This window comes from Phalacrocorax aristotelis, chromosome Z (genome assembly GCF_949628215.1).
Source record: "Phalacrocorax aristotelis chromosome Z, bGulAri2.1, whole genome shotgun sequence".
Taxonomy (NCBI): domain Eukaryota; kingdom Metazoa; phylum Chordata; class Aves; order Suliformes; family Phalacrocoracidae; genus Phalacrocorax; species Phalacrocorax aristotelis.
The window spans coordinates 55,663,113-55,680,270 of record NC_134311.1 but is presented as its reverse complement, the minus strand read 5'-3'; the positions used below and the strand labels follow the sequence as shown (position 1 = coordinate 55,680,270).

The 17,158-nt window shown below is 38.9% G+C and overlaps 1 protein-coding gene across 6 annotated transcripts in view; it reads right to left on the bottom strand.

Moving 5' to 3' along the window:
• IQGAP2 (IQ motif containing GTPase activating protein 2) overlaps positions 1-17,158 on the bottom strand; it is a 129,519-nt gene that overhangs the window by 10,060 nt on the left and 102,301 nt on the right. For all 6 annotated transcript variants that reach the window (XM_075079308.1, XM_075079310.1, XM_075079312.1 and 3 more), the window contains 15 exons: positions 15,870-16,012; positions 14,703-14,873; positions 13,077-13,160; positions 12,324-12,395; positions 12,089-12,158; positions 11,557-11,765; positions 10,607-10,756; positions 9,668-9,831; positions 8,823-9,047; positions 8,087-8,227; positions 7,667-7,751; positions 5,841-6,073; positions 3,582-3,714; positions 2,373-2,475; positions 1,358-1,499 (listed from right to left, as the gene is read on the bottom strand). In XM_075079308.1, coding sequence (XP_074935409.1) covers positions 1,358-1,499; positions 2,373-2,475; positions 3,582-3,714; positions 5,841-6,073; positions 7,667-7,751; positions 8,087-8,227; positions 8,823-9,047; positions 9,668-9,831; positions 10,607-10,756; positions 11,557-11,765; positions 12,089-12,158; positions 12,324-12,395; positions 13,077-13,160; positions 14,703-14,873; positions 15,870-16,012 — 2,125 coding nt within the window. The remainder of the gene's footprint in view (positions 1-1,357; positions 1,500-2,372; positions 2,476-3,581; positions 3,715-5,840; positions 6,074-7,666; positions 7,752-8,086; positions 8,228-8,822; positions 9,048-9,667; positions 9,832-10,606; positions 10,757-11,556; positions 11,766-12,088; positions 12,159-12,323; positions 12,396-13,076; positions 13,161-14,702; positions 14,874-15,869; positions 16,013-17,158) is intronic.

Here is a 17,158-nt window from a genome sequence, read left to right as displayed (position 1 = left end):
ACATTTCATTTGGCCTTGATTTTGCGTATTTTAGGGATTCCATTAAGGGTTAGCACTTAACTCCTACACAGAGGAAAAAAAGACAGGAAGCACTTTTTTTATTTTTTTTTTAAGAGGCAGCTGCAGGCATATCCTTATTTCAAAACCAGCCTGGGAACAGCTCTAGAGCCTTGGTCTCTGGAATACCAAGTGACTAACACAGTTTTGATTTGACATTGTCATTGCAATCCCCTTTAGATCTCAAATTATATTTGATAACAAGTTACAGAAAAAACCCAGTGTTTTCTTGTTTAAGATTGATATCAAGTATGCACATTTACAGTGGAAAAACTCCTCTTCCTTTTAGGATAAGAGTTTCCTTGCACTTAAAATGAGATTTTTTTCCCCCCTCAGACTTTAAACAGGCATTTATGGGTTTGTCAGAAATTGCACTGCTTACTACAGACATAGCTAACAGCTTTCTTCAGAAGTAAAACTTCTCATATAACCTAATAAATTCAATTTACTGATTTTGATTTGGGAAAAAAATACTAACAGATAAGAGTTGAATTACTGCCTGTATCTACACTCCAACTGCTTGCAAAGGTGTAAAATCCTTATATTTTATTTCCCTATAAAGTGAACCTTCACACTTGTGGGGTAAAAACATACATAGTAACGAGGGGAGTAGCATCCTGTTCTCCCCCTTGTTCAGGAAGCACCAGGATCTTAATTAAGCCAATCCTTATTCTGGACAGTTTGAAATAACTTCAAGAGAGAGGTGCCAATAACTGATACTAAGTGGTTTTATAAAAATATTTTTGACTGCAAGGTAGCCTATATCCCAGTAGCCATTTCTTAATTTGCTCACCAGATAAACAATTTTCTTTCCCTGGATAAAAGCTTGCACTATTCCTGCTGAAATGGCAGTTGCATTCTGTTCAAACATCTGATGGCGGCATTTCAGGGAAATGTTTTCCTTTGAGGGGGAGGAGAGGACAGTGTGATACTGTCCATCACTTACAAGGCTAGACATCTTTTAATCTCTACTTTTCCAAGGCTGTGGTGTTTTAAAGCAGGTTGCTCTTACATCTCCATGGAAAAGTACTTACTAGGTTAGATAATGATCCTTTCACTGTCCAAAACACAAGTGGTAGTATCTTCCAGTTTATCTTCCTGTAAGCTTTCTGGAAGAATTGACAGTTTCTTGGTCTTTTGCAGAAGTTTGGGTAGGACTGAACACAAACTGGCTTTTGAAAACTGAGTGCACTCAGCACCTCAAAAATGCACTGAGGCAGGGCAACAGGGTGGAAGCAACTTTTTTTTTAATGAAAAAAAACAACAAACAACCAGAATGTAGGTTTTGAGCAAAACTTACTTTATCATCAGGCTTTTGAGATCCTGATCTTCGCCTTCTCGTAACTCATATTTGCTTGTTAGAGACAGTGAAATCTCTGTTTTTGCAAGTTGATTCAGTGTGTTTTCCCTGTTGGGGTCATTGGGATCAACAGCTCCTTCCCCTGTAAGGAAACATTTTTTACTGCAAGTTTTCCTACTTTCCTGTGATTCAACGCATGAAGTGAACAAGAACCTAGATAAACCACCGTAAATAATCAGAAATATTCTGTTTATTAAGCAGCACACACATTCCTACCATTTAGAAGCAGTCTTTTTTTTGGACATTGAAAAATCAAAACCATAAGCCAGCTATTTATAAGCGCAGTTAGAATATTTTGGAAATGCCACCAGTTCTTGCTTTTCAAGCTACTGATGTGCAAGAGGCTCACATGTCTTCTTCTTAAAGAAGAATACAAACAATTTAACATCCTTTGTCCTAATGTACAGTGGTAGTGAAAAATGAAATAGTGGCTATGTTAACAGGCTGTTCACTTGGAAGCTGGTATGACCCATGACATCCTAGCTGCTTTATAAAAAGTTCATATTTTACTAGAGTTAAGGCTAATTAAATATCAGTCACATTTATTCCTTGTAACTTTCTAAGAAATCTGCATAATTTTTAGAACTTCGTTTTTGTTTGGATAATTAAGTGTCAGAATAAAAAAATGGCTGTTTTAATAATTCTCTGTGCACTTTTTGTAAGTTTCTAGCCAACGCTAGCAAATCTTAAGATCGGGTTATTAAAGATAATTTGTTTTCTATCTGCAATTTGAGCACAACAGGATCATTCTGCTCAAAACATTAATCTTTAGAGTGAATCTTGCAGTTAGAAGAAGGTTCAACTGGAAGGAGCAATGTTACAAAAAGTCTTCAGAAAAGAATTCTGTAGTAGATGAAGAAGCTGTCACTATGAGAGATATGAGAGTATTTAAATCAAGTCCCCATTTAATTCTGCCCCTAGAGTGAAGTTAACCATAAAGACAAGAACAGCATACCAAGGAAAGACTCTACATCAGGAACAGGTCCCAGCCCTTTCAGCAGTTCGTTCAGCAGGTCATTCGGCTCAGTGGCAATGGCATCCTGGTGTTCTAATAGTAGCTATAAACAAATGTAAAGTAAGTCATCCTCCAGAAAAAATATTCCCAGTGTCTTTATACTTCTAAATAAATCTGGAGACTAAATGCTGACAAACACAGACATAGTGTGATCAGGATTATGGAGGACCCAAACAGGGGGAAGCGTGCTCGGTTCTGGACTATGAGTTTAGAATTGCTCTTGCTGTAAGGCAGCTTGTTGTGCTCCACTGGCAATCGTCTCCAGAGTGCTGAACATCACCGCTGAGCAGAAGTTTAAGATTTGCCTTTAGCCCTAACAAAGTATCACAGAGTAAAGGCTGATAATACCAAGTGAGCATTTCAGTGCTGCATTGTGAACTAAGCACACAAAGGAATGAAGGCAGGGTTGGTGGTCCACAGAAAGATACCTATTTTCTGTATATCCACTTCAGTAGCTTACAGTAGCATCAGTGATATCTTTCAGAATTGACTGTATTTTGTAAGTGAGAAACCAGCTGTGCAGGACCTGCTGCACCATTTCTAATACACTTAGGAGTTGCAGGAGATTTATGAACATATTAACAATAACTTCCATTGAACCCGGGCACATTATCAAAACTCTAAGGCACAAAAATACTGGTAAGCCAAGTTAATAAAGAGTATGAACAGGGCAGTAACATTTTCTTGAAAACAAGCTCTGGCTATTTGTGAGAAGAGTAACCCTGTGCCAAGTTAGTTAAAGCCGGCAGCATTAGTGACCACTAGATTCAACATCCCGTTCCCCATAGAACCAATATTCCTTCCTTGGAGGACTGATGGAAAGACAGTGTCACCAAGCTTCACTGAAATTTAGCTACAGCAAAGCATACACATTAGGCAAAAGTTCCATGATTCTAAGTATTCTAAAGACTGCAAGTTATAGTCAGTCAAAAGTTACTGGTTACTAGAAACTTACAACTAAAAAGCCTACGTCCAGAAAAGAAAGCATTTCAGACATACTTACAAGACAGAGGTAAACTTTATAGGCCCATAACCATTAACTTCTTTAAAATAAGTTTCTTTTACGTGCAGCAGCTACCCTACACTGTATAGATTATTTCATAATCTATACACTTTAGTCTGTTGACTAGTATATTTTCATTGACTTACTGAATGGGTATTGATAATTTCTTCAATGGAGATATATATGACAGGTTTGCTAAGGGTCACCATGTCAGAGTATTCATCAATATTGAATTTCTCTTCTGGTTCAGGAACATCACATGCAGCTTGAAAAAAATTCCTAAGACAAAATGAGAATGACTTCAGTAATTGGCCCCTGTAAACTCACTTAAGTTAGCATGCTTTAATTACCCTGTATAAAAAACACTCAATCAAAAAATCAAGCCCTTGACATGCAGTATATTTTACTTATAATCTGCAATCTACACTTAGTGTTAAAGGAATGTTTTGGAGTCAATCAATTTACACATCAATACAAATGATGAAGTGTCTTTCTGGGACAGCTGGTAGAAGATTGTTTCAAAGGTTATTTTTTTTCTTCTTATTAACGAATGATAACTTTGTAAATTTTAAACACTTCTAGAACATTAAATACAGACTTCTCTAAGTTATGAAAGGTTTTCTACTGAAAGACACTCCAATTTATGAAGTCACTTTGTACTTCGGAAAGTGTGCTGAGAAGAAATTATTTTAAATAGCTGCACAAAATTACCACTTGGCCTACAAGTGTTTAAATTGCTGTTACTCAGAAATTGATCGGCTCAGAATGACAGAAAATGTGGTATTGTTTATAAATACAAGAATCTTGAGAGGAGAAAATGCAAAGGATGTTTGAAGCATTACTTTGACCTGATTAGCACGTACATGAAGAGCTTCGACCTACTTCAAGACAGCAACGGTTGTCTATCCAAGCCACTCACAGCTTCAGGGATGTGCACAGTCAACCAAGAAACTGCAAGGTCCTTTTGTCAGAGGACCATTTCATTTTCCAAAGTGAAAGGACCTGAATTTGGAGCAGCTGGGAGGAGCAGGGTTTAAGATGAGGCCTACAGGAATACTGCAGGAGGTGTCCTGCCTTCACTGTGGCAACCCTGCACTGTTGAGGAGGATGCACATTGTGGGCTCAGAGAACCTTTAAAGTTGGTATTGGGGGGGGGGGAAGTAAAGGGCTGGGATTCCTCAGTTTGGAGAGGAAAAGCTGAGGGATCAATCAAGTCATACAAAATCACAATGGTGTTGCATGAGAAGTTTCAATCATCAAATCCCAAAATAATGGGACAAGGGGGTTTGCAATGAAACTAGTAGGAAAATATTAATTTCAAGTAAATGAAAGGAAGCACTCTTAACTGACAGGTAGCAAAATTCTATTGCTACAGAAGCAGATTTGAGGCATATGATCTCAAAAGTTTAAGAAGAGTTTGGACAAATTCCTGTACAAGTTCACAAATGCACAGTAAAACACCTAGGCAGGGCTGGTAGCTTGCAATATCAACTATATTATAATTGCAGGGGGAACAAGGCAGCTGAGAGCAGCCGCTGTTGGTGTCTAAGGAGGGATCAGTTGAAGTACAGAACGCAGTCACCCAGAAACTCAGTTTTGAAGTTAGCTTAATTAGGAAAGAGATTCTTCCTTTTGTAGTGATCAAAGGGCCAGCTAGAGTAGGCTTTCTCTTTCATTAGTGTATGTTATGCTTGCTGTAACACTTTCTACCCTAGTGTTTCTTCATGTTTATTCCATGCCCATAAATACTTAAACTTAGTAATTCTGTTTATTGAAGTATCTTTGTATTCATGGCTGATCACTCAAGGAAACCCATTATATGAACAGTACATTTGCTTTCCTGAAGGGCAGACACTGATGATAGAAGTTCTGAAAGTGAGTTTGTTGCAGGACTCAACAACACTTCAAGGTAATAATAGCAGTCACCCAAAAAGATGGGCAGTGATCCCAAAGAACTTGTGTCCCAGAGTGTAGCAAAACATGTAATTTCTATGACTGCACGGTGAGAGAAAAGATGGGATCTCTTGGCAAAGATGAAAGAATAAAAACAAAACCTGCAATTCCTTCCTCGGACAGAATATTCAGCTGTCCTTCTGACCCAAAGAATACATTATTTCTGCTGGATAATAAGTCACCACAGATGGCTCTCACAATCTGTGTTTGCAGTAAGGAAACCTTTCTGCAATCAAGCCAGCAGAGATGATCAGTTCTAAAAGTAATGCTTAAGCAGAAATGCAACCTGTGACTCCTGCTTCAACTTCCTCAGCAGTGAGAATTTCTCTATGGCAGATCACTCAAGATTTTTATACTCTGAGCAGGGAATTACATAAATGAGAATTTCACCTGCCTTACTCATCCTAGAGGAAAGTTCTTGTTGTGTAGATATTTGTGAGGGCTCTGCATACCTGAACTTCTGGTATGTCTGTGAGAGGTAAGTGTTCATAGATGATAGATGTTCACTCTCTCCTTCGAAGAGTTTGTTAGAAGCAGCATGCTGAAGGACTTTTGCCACACAACCTAGGTTCCTCCTTTGGTCAGGGTGTATCTGGCCTCTGGCTGTCATGTCAATTATATCAAAACCATCAGGAGCAACAATGGCAGGGTTCATGTAGCGGTAGTACAGGAGGTTGCCGACAATCTAAAAGAAAAAAAATCAAGATATCTTGCTTTTGCGTACAGTAGTTACATTTTACAAAACATGATCAATCGTTTCTACTTCTGAATTAGACCATAAGAACTGGTGCTAGAAGAACCCCTTAGACATATGTGTTATCTATGTAGCTAACTAAAAAAAGCCATGTCTTCCATAAGATGTGCTTCTTGCAACACGTCTGTGAACATCAGTTATGGACTTTTACAGCCACATTTCAGTTTGGTGTTGGCTTTAGGTCAACTAATGCAAGGCACACAAAGACAAATGCAGCTCTTCTAGATTTTGCAAGGTTGAGCTCCAGAGGCTCATTCTCTGAAGTGCTACAGATATCTGGCAGCATTTAATACATTCATTGGCAAGGGACCCATTTTTTCCTCATGGGGAATGCGTGCAGCCCTAAAAGACTACAGAACAGATTTTCCAAACTGCAGTTTCTATAACGATGTTACAGTAACCTGTATTTTGCAGATGGTGACTTCAAATCATTCCTGTTCTCAGAATCAGGCAGGACTTTTGTTTCTGCAATTTGCTTCAGCTTATGTGTAGTCACCTGCAGAACCGCCAACCTACACATTTGAAGTTTTCAGTTGGGTGCCTTATGCTCCCTTTGCTACTTCCTCCCTACCCCGCCCCCCAAAAGTTGAGCAATACCTTAATTTGTATTTCTGGAGTGATGGACAGAAGTACTATATAAATGCTGCTTGCAAGGATTTCCAATGCATTGTTGAAACACACAAAAGCGGAATTAATTTTTTAGCTGAGGAGTTTAAAGTCCTCTAGGCACATAGGTATATATTTTTTATTTTTTTTTAAATGCAGAACAGTATCTTTTTGAAGAATAATAGGGAAGTTATATTGAAACAAATTCCTTGTAAATTTAGAACCATTTCATAAAACACTAAAGAAAGCATCTTTACTGAAGTACAAATAGTTATAATTTGAGAGAGCTGGCTGGAAGATTCATGGAGCAATTTCCCTAAGCCCACTGAAGAGGCAACCATGGCTGTGGTTGGTTAGCGATTGCCAGTGTGCTGGTACCATGCTTATCACTCACACTTTTTAGTCTGTACAAATGTCGTTCCTACAACTTTTACAAGATCTTAAATACGTGTAATATAATGGTCTACTTGCAATTCTTTAAAGCCCTTCCTCACCTTGCATTTAAATTACAATATTAATGCTATTTTTTAAAAATATACTTTTAATAGGTTAACAACTTCAGGTGAGGTGGGGTGGAAAATGAAGGCCACTGTGTTCTCTATGAAAGGATTACCTGTGATAAGGACCACAGTAAAAAACCAAAACCCAATAAGATTCAGGTAAACTCCAACCTTCTAAGAAGAATTACGATCCAAAACAGGTTGAGAACTGTCTTCCATAAGAATTGCTGGGCATCCAGATTAAGATAGCTAGGTTGTGGCAACAGAGTTCCTTCTCCTCCCCTTCTACCACCCCTTTGCAACCTAGAAATGCCAGTAAATGCTGGTGTTCTCTGTTCCTTAGAGTGCTTAGGGTCAATAAAGATCTCCTTTGCCATTAAAAGAACAGGTTGCTGGCAATTTGACCTCAGAAGTCTACCTTTAATAGTTCATCTTCTGTTGCATCTGGGAATTTCTCATGGAGCGAGCTCTTCAGAACTTTGGCTATATATCTCATTCCATAACTACACGTAGAACAGATGAAAAGAAAAAATATTGTAAAGGCTTGGATGAAACAAAACGGTCATTCTAGTCAGCCAAATTATTGGATTTTTCCCCAGCCACTTAAAACACAAACCAATACTATAACCGAAAATAAAAAAAATTTCAGTACAGGGAGGTGTTCATTAGGCTGCTAAAGCAGAGTAGAAGTGGAGAAACCACTCCCTCTACTGGGGAAGTCATTCGAGAGGCATGCATGACAAGCCATGTCATTTGAAAGGATCTCCATTGCAGAGTTCAAGTGAAGCTTCACTGTGCACATTGACTGCAGCTTGGAGAGTCCTAACTCACAACTTACGGCATCATATTGAGAGAAGAGAATATGGATGTGAGAACTTTGTCAGTTACTGCTCGCAAACTCTGCATTGATGATTCCAGTTTGTTGACTACTTCTGTGTGTGTTAATGCTTGTTCTGTGGTTACATCATACGGCAATTTGCTGCAAAGCAAGCAGATATTAAACCAGGCTAAATGTATTTGAGAATAAAATACATTTTCTTTGCTTCATAAAGGCCATCAGTGAACAGAAAAAACCATCAGACAAATACAGTTGAAATTGGCTAAGTAACAAATGCACTAGCTTGCTTTATTTTTGTGGGGGTGGGGGCAGTTTGTTTAGGTGGGGTGCACACAACATGATGTACCTTCCCTTAATTATAAAAGAGGAATCCTAATTTAAGGCATGCATCTCCACATCCCACCATAGCTCCTCAAAAGCCTGGGACACTACTAACATGCTGTTATAAAACCTGGGGAAAAGGCTATAAATTATTCGATGGCATAGTCTACTAAACATGTAAAGATTAAGTAATTGACTTTCAAAGTTCATGACCAGGAAACTGATCCCTTTGTTTGGAACAGGCTAGCTGTTCTTCAAGCACCTCTCCCCAAAACTCTCGCTGTGCTGCAGGAAGATGGGCACAAGTGCAATTTGTCAGAGAAGGAAAGGGATAGCAGAACTGAGGGATCCCTGAAGTATTTAAATGGTACAATATGTACCAAATGGTACAATATGTACCAGCTTCCTCACTCACCTGGCTTCACCAGTCTGCATTTCTAGCTGGTTTACCCATGACTTGTACACATCCACGGGACTAGTATTGATTATGAGAGACTTGTCCTCCATGATCTCCTTCACCACTGGGGCCAGGAGCTGGCGCAGTGTGTTCTGTCCACGAGCACCACGATTGAAGCTGACGACCATCTTAATGACGGTGGGGTTTCCAGTAACAATATCCTGTATCTGGTCTACCTTAGAACTGTATCAAGAACAGGAGAGTTCTCAGATCTGACTTAGATATGCAATAATCCATGTTTCGAAAACTCACCCTTTTAAGATTATTCTATTTCTATGTTGAAACAGTCTATTTCTTAGGGCTTTCATATAAAACAAGGAACTGCTACCTGAATTCTGTATGTGTTATAATAATGTCCCTGGAACAAAGCATAGTTAGTGGCAGCTAATCTATACCTGATTCAGGCCCAAATACCTGTTCAGCAAATACCTGTTAAGGGCATAATATAAGATTTTATTGTTTCAGGATAAGGCACCACTCACAGACTGTACTTCTACATAGAGAAAGAAGTCTTACTCCACCCTTAAATACTCAAGCACAAAAAGCAAGAAACCCTAGTGTGTATTTTTTCCAAGCTATTTTTTCATACAAAAATGGTGTCCACCATAGAAAAGTTTTTGCCAAATTGGAAATAGCTTGTGTTAACGAATACATTACCCTGAAAACAAATTTCTCTAGTAACAAAAATATGTATACAAGTTCCAGCAGTTTAAAGATTAACTGTCAAGTTATTTTAGATATGGAGTATTCATTGAAATGTCTGCAGCACAGATTAACTAAAATCATCTTGTGAGTGCACATACTTTATCTCCTCTTCTAGAGCAGTTTTGAAGAGTTTGAGAAGCAGATATTCTTCTCGTTGGTTGGAGGCATAGTTGTACAGAGTGAAGATGACAGTATCCATAAACTTGGTTGATTTGTTCTGTGGCATCTGGAAAATCAGCTTTGCCAGATATGTGGGATTAGTCTACAAAATAAACAAATGACTTAATACTGTTGTCCAGGACAACCTACCCCCACTTGGGGGGTAGCTCTCTCTATATTTCCATTAACACCAAAAGCATTTATGTTGATTCCCATATATCTCACAGGCTTTACTTTTTTCCAAACCCTAATGTGTAAGAAACATTGACTACTGCACAATTAGATATCTGTGAGTAGCACCAGTAAGTATTTTATCTGAGTCTCTGAACAGTGTGTCTGTACCTCAGGTCTACGTAATGGATGACAATTTACCAAATGTCAATGGCTATCTACCAAGGAGACATTGCATACTACATGTCCTCTTAAGTATTAGAGGGCATTTTCCCTGGGAAGATCTAAAATTCTTCTAGAAAAACTTCAGTGAGATGAGATAAAAAGAGCACAAGGACAGATGCATGATATACAGTCAGCTGTAGAGCAGACAACTTCCTTTCCACCACATAAAATGCACAGTAATAATGACAGTAATTTATATGGACTTAAAGACATGTAGGGGAAAATATTTGTCTTTGGCTTCAGTACAAACTGAAGTTATTCTCAAGAAAAAACACACCTGTATTTCTTGCACAGTTTAAAAACAGCAAGGATTTTCCCAATTACAGGAAATATCAGAAGCTGATCATATTTGCTGCACTCTGCATCCTACTTTGGAAATCTTCTAATAATCACTACTAAAATCACTAAAAGTAAGCAAGCAATGTATTTCTAGATTTTCTTTAGCAGTTTGCTGCCATGCTAATTTTTACATTTAGATTTACCTGTAAAAGGTAGAATAAATGTTGATAAGCCTCTAGTTTTTTTCTTCTCTCTTTACTCAAACCTTTGATACCCTGTTTGTCAACCATAACCATCTCTTCCAGCTGACTTTTGCTCTTTTTGTTAAGTTTCTTACTGTGCAGTACCACATCCTGCAGACAGATAATCAAAAGTCTAGGTTATATATTCACACACACAAAAACAACAATCTGGAAGAATTAACATTTTCCCAACCATGTTAAATGTGATATTCCTCCAAGGGCCTTTGTTAGCAACTTTGTATATTTTGCTGCTCTATTCACTAACCTGTCTTTTGAACATCTTTATCTTGTCAACAGTATGGCTTGCCAACAATGACTGTCTGGGAAACCTGATCTCATTTACAGACTCATTCATCATTTAGTTAACAATGAACAAGCTCTCAAATACAATCAGAACTCTACTCCATTCTGCCACAGAAAAGATACTTAAAATCTGCCAGCCAATTATTATTGTCCACAAGCAAAACAAAGAGTTACATTAAGTAGCTACTTTATGTAGCTACTTATGTATTAAGTAGCTACTACATTAAGTAGTAGTTACATTAACTGACATACCACTCAGGACAACAGAACAACCTCTACCACATGGTATTTTGACAAGATTACTTAAGGCATGCAAAGAAAGTGCTTAATTTATCTGGAGTATTTTAACTAATTGAGGGTGACCAGGTGCTGGCACAGGTTGCTCAGAGAGGTTGTAGAGTCTCCACCCTTGGACATATTCAAAAGCTGTCTGGACATGGTCCTGGGCAACCTGCTCTGGGTGGCCCTGCTTGAGCAGGGAGTTTGGACCAGAAGACCTCCAGAGGTCCCTTCCAGCCTCAACCATGCTCTCATTGTGTAATCCTGAGCCCCTTCAACACATGGAAGTACTCAGTGCTACCAAGGCAGCCTGAACAGAGACTGCTGACCTGAAGAGTGATTCTGTTTTTCACCAGCAATCCAATCTTTATATCCATTAAGTTCAAGTCCTTCTCCAGCTGTTGATTGGATCGAATTTTTGTAACCACTTCTTCCCTTAACCTTGTTACTTCTAGTTCTTCTTGAAAGTCTAAGTCACTTTGGTCCAAGAGGTAGGCAAATTTGCGCAGGACAGTCAAGGGTGGATTTTCAGCACCAACTGTAGTTGAAGTAAATAGGCTTGTTAGTCAACATAATACTGAACACCCCTAAAACCCTCAGGAAACTGATAACTGTGCAGAGAATTTTGGAACTGCAGAGAGAAGTTTATGCCAGTTAGAGCAATATTTTTGTCATACTGTATAAGTACAGCTATCAAAATAGCTTCAGCTGTAAAACGATTTACAAACAATTACACCAGCTTTTGAAGGGGAATAGGAGACTGAGAAATCCCAGGTAAAATTTTTTATTAGAAAAAAAAGACAACTGAACACAGCAACATACTTCTCTCCAAATATACAACATTCAACTGTTACCACTTACTTAGTGTTCTGTAGTCCTCCCTGGCTTTGTTTGCTCTGAGAAATGCTTGTATCTTCACAATTTCATCATTCTGGAAGGGACCAAGATTAGGCAAAAGAATCTGGTTATGACACACTTCTGTTCAGAAACACACTGCAGAACCTGCACCCTCTTTCCTAAGATTCAAAAAACTGCCTGTGCGGTCATATTACGCTATTTTAATGCTTCATGTTCAAAATGGAGAAAAAGGACTTACATGATCCTTGAAGTACTGCAGCCGTTTCCTGTAAGCTGTCTTTGCTAGCCACATTTTGACCCATGACTGAATCTGAAAATTAAATAAAAACTTAAAAGACACTGCACAAACTGTTTTGTGTGTGTGTTTTAACTCATTTCTGACAGCCTTTTTCTGTAGGCATGCTGTTTTCACATGCTCGGGGCCATTGATGACCATACCACTGGGCTCCCAGAGTCTGATGACTAGATTAATGGGCTTCGACTGAAATAGCAAGTTGAGTTCAAGGCTCTACCACCCATGTGTAGCGTTATCTTTGGAAGTAATTTCTACTTTCAAGTCTCAGCTCTCAGTTGTAAACCAGTACCCTTCAGAGAAAGAAGATCAATATCCGATCTACGATCTACTCATGACTTAGTAATCCATTAGCATCTCAGGGAAGTGAACACTTTTCAGACAGACAGATTTGACAGTTTTTAATGAAATGATAACACACTGTCAGCTCAAATATTTTCAAATCGAGTATTATGGGAAGGGAAGCATAAGGAAATCTCTATTATGAGCCACTCAAGTTCAACAAGGCCTGATAGAAGTCAAATACAGAGTTTTCAAGAAGCAACATACTTAAACTGTCAACTGAACAACTTTCAGCCATGCAGACTTCTGAAGCACAAGTCCCTCCAGTTTGTGTTTGTAGTTTCTGATTCCCAGGTGATTGAGGACCAACCCAAGGGATAAAGTATACTTAGGACCCAATACACAGGGGGAACTTACCTTAACGATAGCAGCAACATTGCCTCGAAGCACCTTTAATCTGTCAACATAGTTTTTCCTTTGTTTGAATCCTTTCCAGAAAGCCTGTTTCATAAAAGGCAGGAGAGTATTATTACTAGTAAGAAATGAATCTTTTTTTAAAATCTACAGATATATACTAAATTAATTAACAATGTTTATCCCGTACAGAAAAACTGCCATTATGGTAAAAAGATAACTAAGGTATAAGTAAGCTTGCCTCTGTATTTTTAAGGTGCCCTGATACATTTCTTGTTAATTTTGGCCAATCTCAGCACAAACATTTTGTTGTCCAATGCTATTTCCTTCCCCACCCCTGAAGCCATCCTTACTCTTACCACCAGTACACCCACATCCTTTAGCATCCCAGTCACTGGCTTCATCCCACACTGGAAAGACTCTGCCAGCTATTGCCCATTGCATCCAAAAGCTGTCCCCTATCTAACTGGACCCCCACTGTTCTTGGCCTGGCCTCCTTCCCAAGTCTTTGGTCTTCCAGTCAATCAGGATCATCTTGTACCACAGATAACCTCCCAATTCCTTCAACTTGGTTCTTCCTGTCCTATCTCTGAAGCAAACTCTTGGCAAGGAACCCAGTGACATGGATAATACAGATACTTTCACTGCCTTTCGTCTTTATCCAGCCAGTGACACCAGCCTTGTCCTCTACTTGTTCTCTTTTCACAAGTCATTTCTATTTTAATACCTATAGAAAACAATCAGAGAATAACTTTACCTATGTTTCTCCATATTTTTGAACCTGTTCACAGACCCTGAATTCATCAAAGAACAGTACAGTCGTTTACTACGCTCAAACATGATGCCAGAAAATGAAAAGCCAATGCCAATGATGGCTACTAGTGGTAAAGGTATTTACCATCATGAATTGTTAAATCAAATTACTAAGGATTAAAAAGGTCAGTTGTACATTTTTCTGTAATTTTTCTTGTTTTTCAAGACTGGAATAAATTGCTTCTAACAGGAACTTCTAACAGGTCTATTTCACCATTTAAAACTGGTGTGCATGCATTTGTCAGTGTTCACACCCTCAGCAGAAAGTTTCTTTTATAATCCTTTTGGAGTTCAGCAAACTGGAGACATCCAAGAATTACTGCCAGAGCCCGAGAACACCAGGGCTGCTGCCACTCCCTACCCAGCTATTGCTTCATGGAGCAGAGGCAAACCACTTCCAGGTGGGGATAGTCTAGAAAGGAATGTATTTCTTAAGTCATGCTTTGCAAGGAATTTTTGCTTTGATACTCAACAAATATCTTCCGATCTTGTCCTGTGCATAGTTAGGTGTACCACACAAAACCTAAGCACCTCAGAATAAAGCCAAGGCTATGTATTTCTGAGCTTCTCCCACTGAAGTAACTTAGAGTGCAGGTGGATATGATTCTTTTAAAACTAGATATTTGCTATTTAAAAGCACAGTTACTCCAATGAGGACAAGAACATATTTGCAGATGTTGAAGTTTGAATTGCTGCTAAAGAAAACAGGGGGACAGACCTATTTGAGAATTTTATCAGTGGTACTAATCAGCTGCATCACCTGTCACATGCAGAAAGTTGCCCAAGCCATGTTACCTTCTTGTTCTAGACCAATACCTGTATTTTGATGGCAGATGGTTCCTGGTTTTGAAGGTATGCTTTTCTCTCCTGGTAGTTTTTTCTGACTAAGAATCCCCTTGCTTGGGCTTGCAGCTGAACAATCAGATTTTCATTAGCAAGCCACAGCTGTTCTCGATTGTAATCTGCTGTAACTTGCCCAACAATGCTCTGTTAAGACATCATGGAAAAAGATCATTGAAAAGCAAAAAAATCCCGAGCCAAAGCCTTCCTGGAATTTGGTCTGTATTCTCTCCATCATCTGCACAGCTTATGATGATCTTATCCAAGCCCCTCTGATTTACCCCTAGATTTTAATCAGTATGACAGAAGAGCTACTTTGCTACCACTAAATTTTATATGAAGGGTAACTGAATTCTTTTCAAGCCTCAGTTATTCAGCTGGATATGCTATTTTGAGAGAGGGGTTTTTTAATATACTTTAGGAGAGTCCTGCTTTCCTATTACAAGCATTTTGTAGAAGTCAGGCATCTAGAAATACTAACTGAATCAGGGAACTCTCTATAGAGAAGCTCACTCAACTATTGCTGCAGTTATAATTTGGAAGGACCTACACTGTGACTTGAGCTGTTTGTGCAGCAGAGTAAATCTGTAACACAGATGGGCTGCATCAACGTAAAAAATCCAAACTGCGCAGAAGCTTGTGTGATCTACTTTGTTCTAAGTTATATTTCATGCTAATGCAAAACTTCCACAGTAAGGGAGTTTAAGTATCGCACATCTTGTTGGACTTGGAGATACAAGAATGCTGTCAGGTGATTAGATTTAAACATAAACCAGTGCTTCCACCTGCCCCCAAACACATAACGAAATCCCTTGTCACAGGCCAATGTGAAGTCCAAAATAATGCAAAAGGATATGAAAGCAATCAGACTTTCCTCCATCAGTGTCTGCTGGTGGCCATTAAAAGGAGTGCTGTAACTTCCAGTTAGGAAGTCCCCAAATCACTGTCAGACATCAGACAAGAGGCTGTGCTATCACTGTCTGCTTAGACTTAAGTTGCTGCTATTGTTAGAAGCGATACTGAACAAAAGTGATCTTCATTCAGTCTCACCCAGCACAATCTCTTCCCCTGATTGCCATGTCTTGCTATCTGTCTCTCTCTTATGTTGCATTTGCAATAAAAGCAAAAGTTTCAGCCACCTACCTGGATTTCTTCACCAGTTAACCATGATGTTTTTGGTACAACTCCTTCAGGGGCAACACAGGTACCTTCCTCAGTTTCCACATTGTAGTAGTAATCATACATGTTTTTCATTACAAGTTTAATCCATGGACTTTCATTAGAACCTAAAAGAAATGCACACCATTAGTACACACTTGTGCCCTGTTACACTGATAAATTACAGCTCTCCCTATGCATTTCCCATCTCTACCTTTGCTACAAAGCCATTTTACATGCAAAGTCACTATATATCTTGGGTCAGTTTGTAGTAATGATGTTTTCAAAATATCCCATTAGGTTGATCAGGATCATTCTTCTAGAATGAAACAGCTATGAGGTTAGTACAGATCCATTGCCACCTTCTTCCAAACCCCAACTTGTCAAGTTAGTGCTTGCTCCTGAAACAGCATGTGCTACGTCTTCCATCATCGCTCACATAAGTGGAACTGAGACTGTGTTTATGAAAAGAAATGTTGTTCTTGTCTTCTGGCCAAATACTGGCTTTATTGACACTTAGCTCACATGGGACATTTCCTATATCCACATCATTGTCTTGTTTAGTGCTTTGGTAAACGAGGCTGTATCCTGACAGGCAGGAAAAGCCTCATTTCCTCATGGACAAAAGTCCCCAAGGTAAGCTGATAAAGGTCAGTTGTGCAAAATTCCCTCAAAAAATTCATGTCACAGGATGAAACATGCCCATGGTAAGCTTTTTTTTAAAAATTATTAGCTAATTTTGACTGCATTAGCTATAACCAGCTTGCAGCTTTACATGACAAAACATCCCATTGTCTTGCTATAGACATATTCTAACTCCAGCTTTTGCTGATACATGCTGTGCTGCTTTGGCAATGCAGAGAGACCGTAACTGGGCCATGGACACACTGGCAGAGCCTGGCTTGATCTTTGATATTAACCCATAATGCTGAAGTGAACAGCCTAACCCTTTTCTACATCTGCTAACAGGGAAAAAAAAAATTAGAGAGCAATACAGTTTTCTGAGAGGAAGGACTAGTCTATTGACGGTCACAGAGAAGCTGCCCTAAATTCACTCAGATGCTAGCTTGAGGCTCTGGAAATAGCTAGACTTGTTTGTCAGCACGTACAGTGATCTGGATGATGGGTGCAACAGTTCAGCATCATGTGTAAAGCACCTGGGCAAGTATAACATTTCTCAAAAAATTTAAAACCTGCAACTGTCTTCCTCAGTTTACAGGGATTTTAGGTAAACCTTTTCCAGTTTCCTCAGTGATACGGACACATGGAACTCT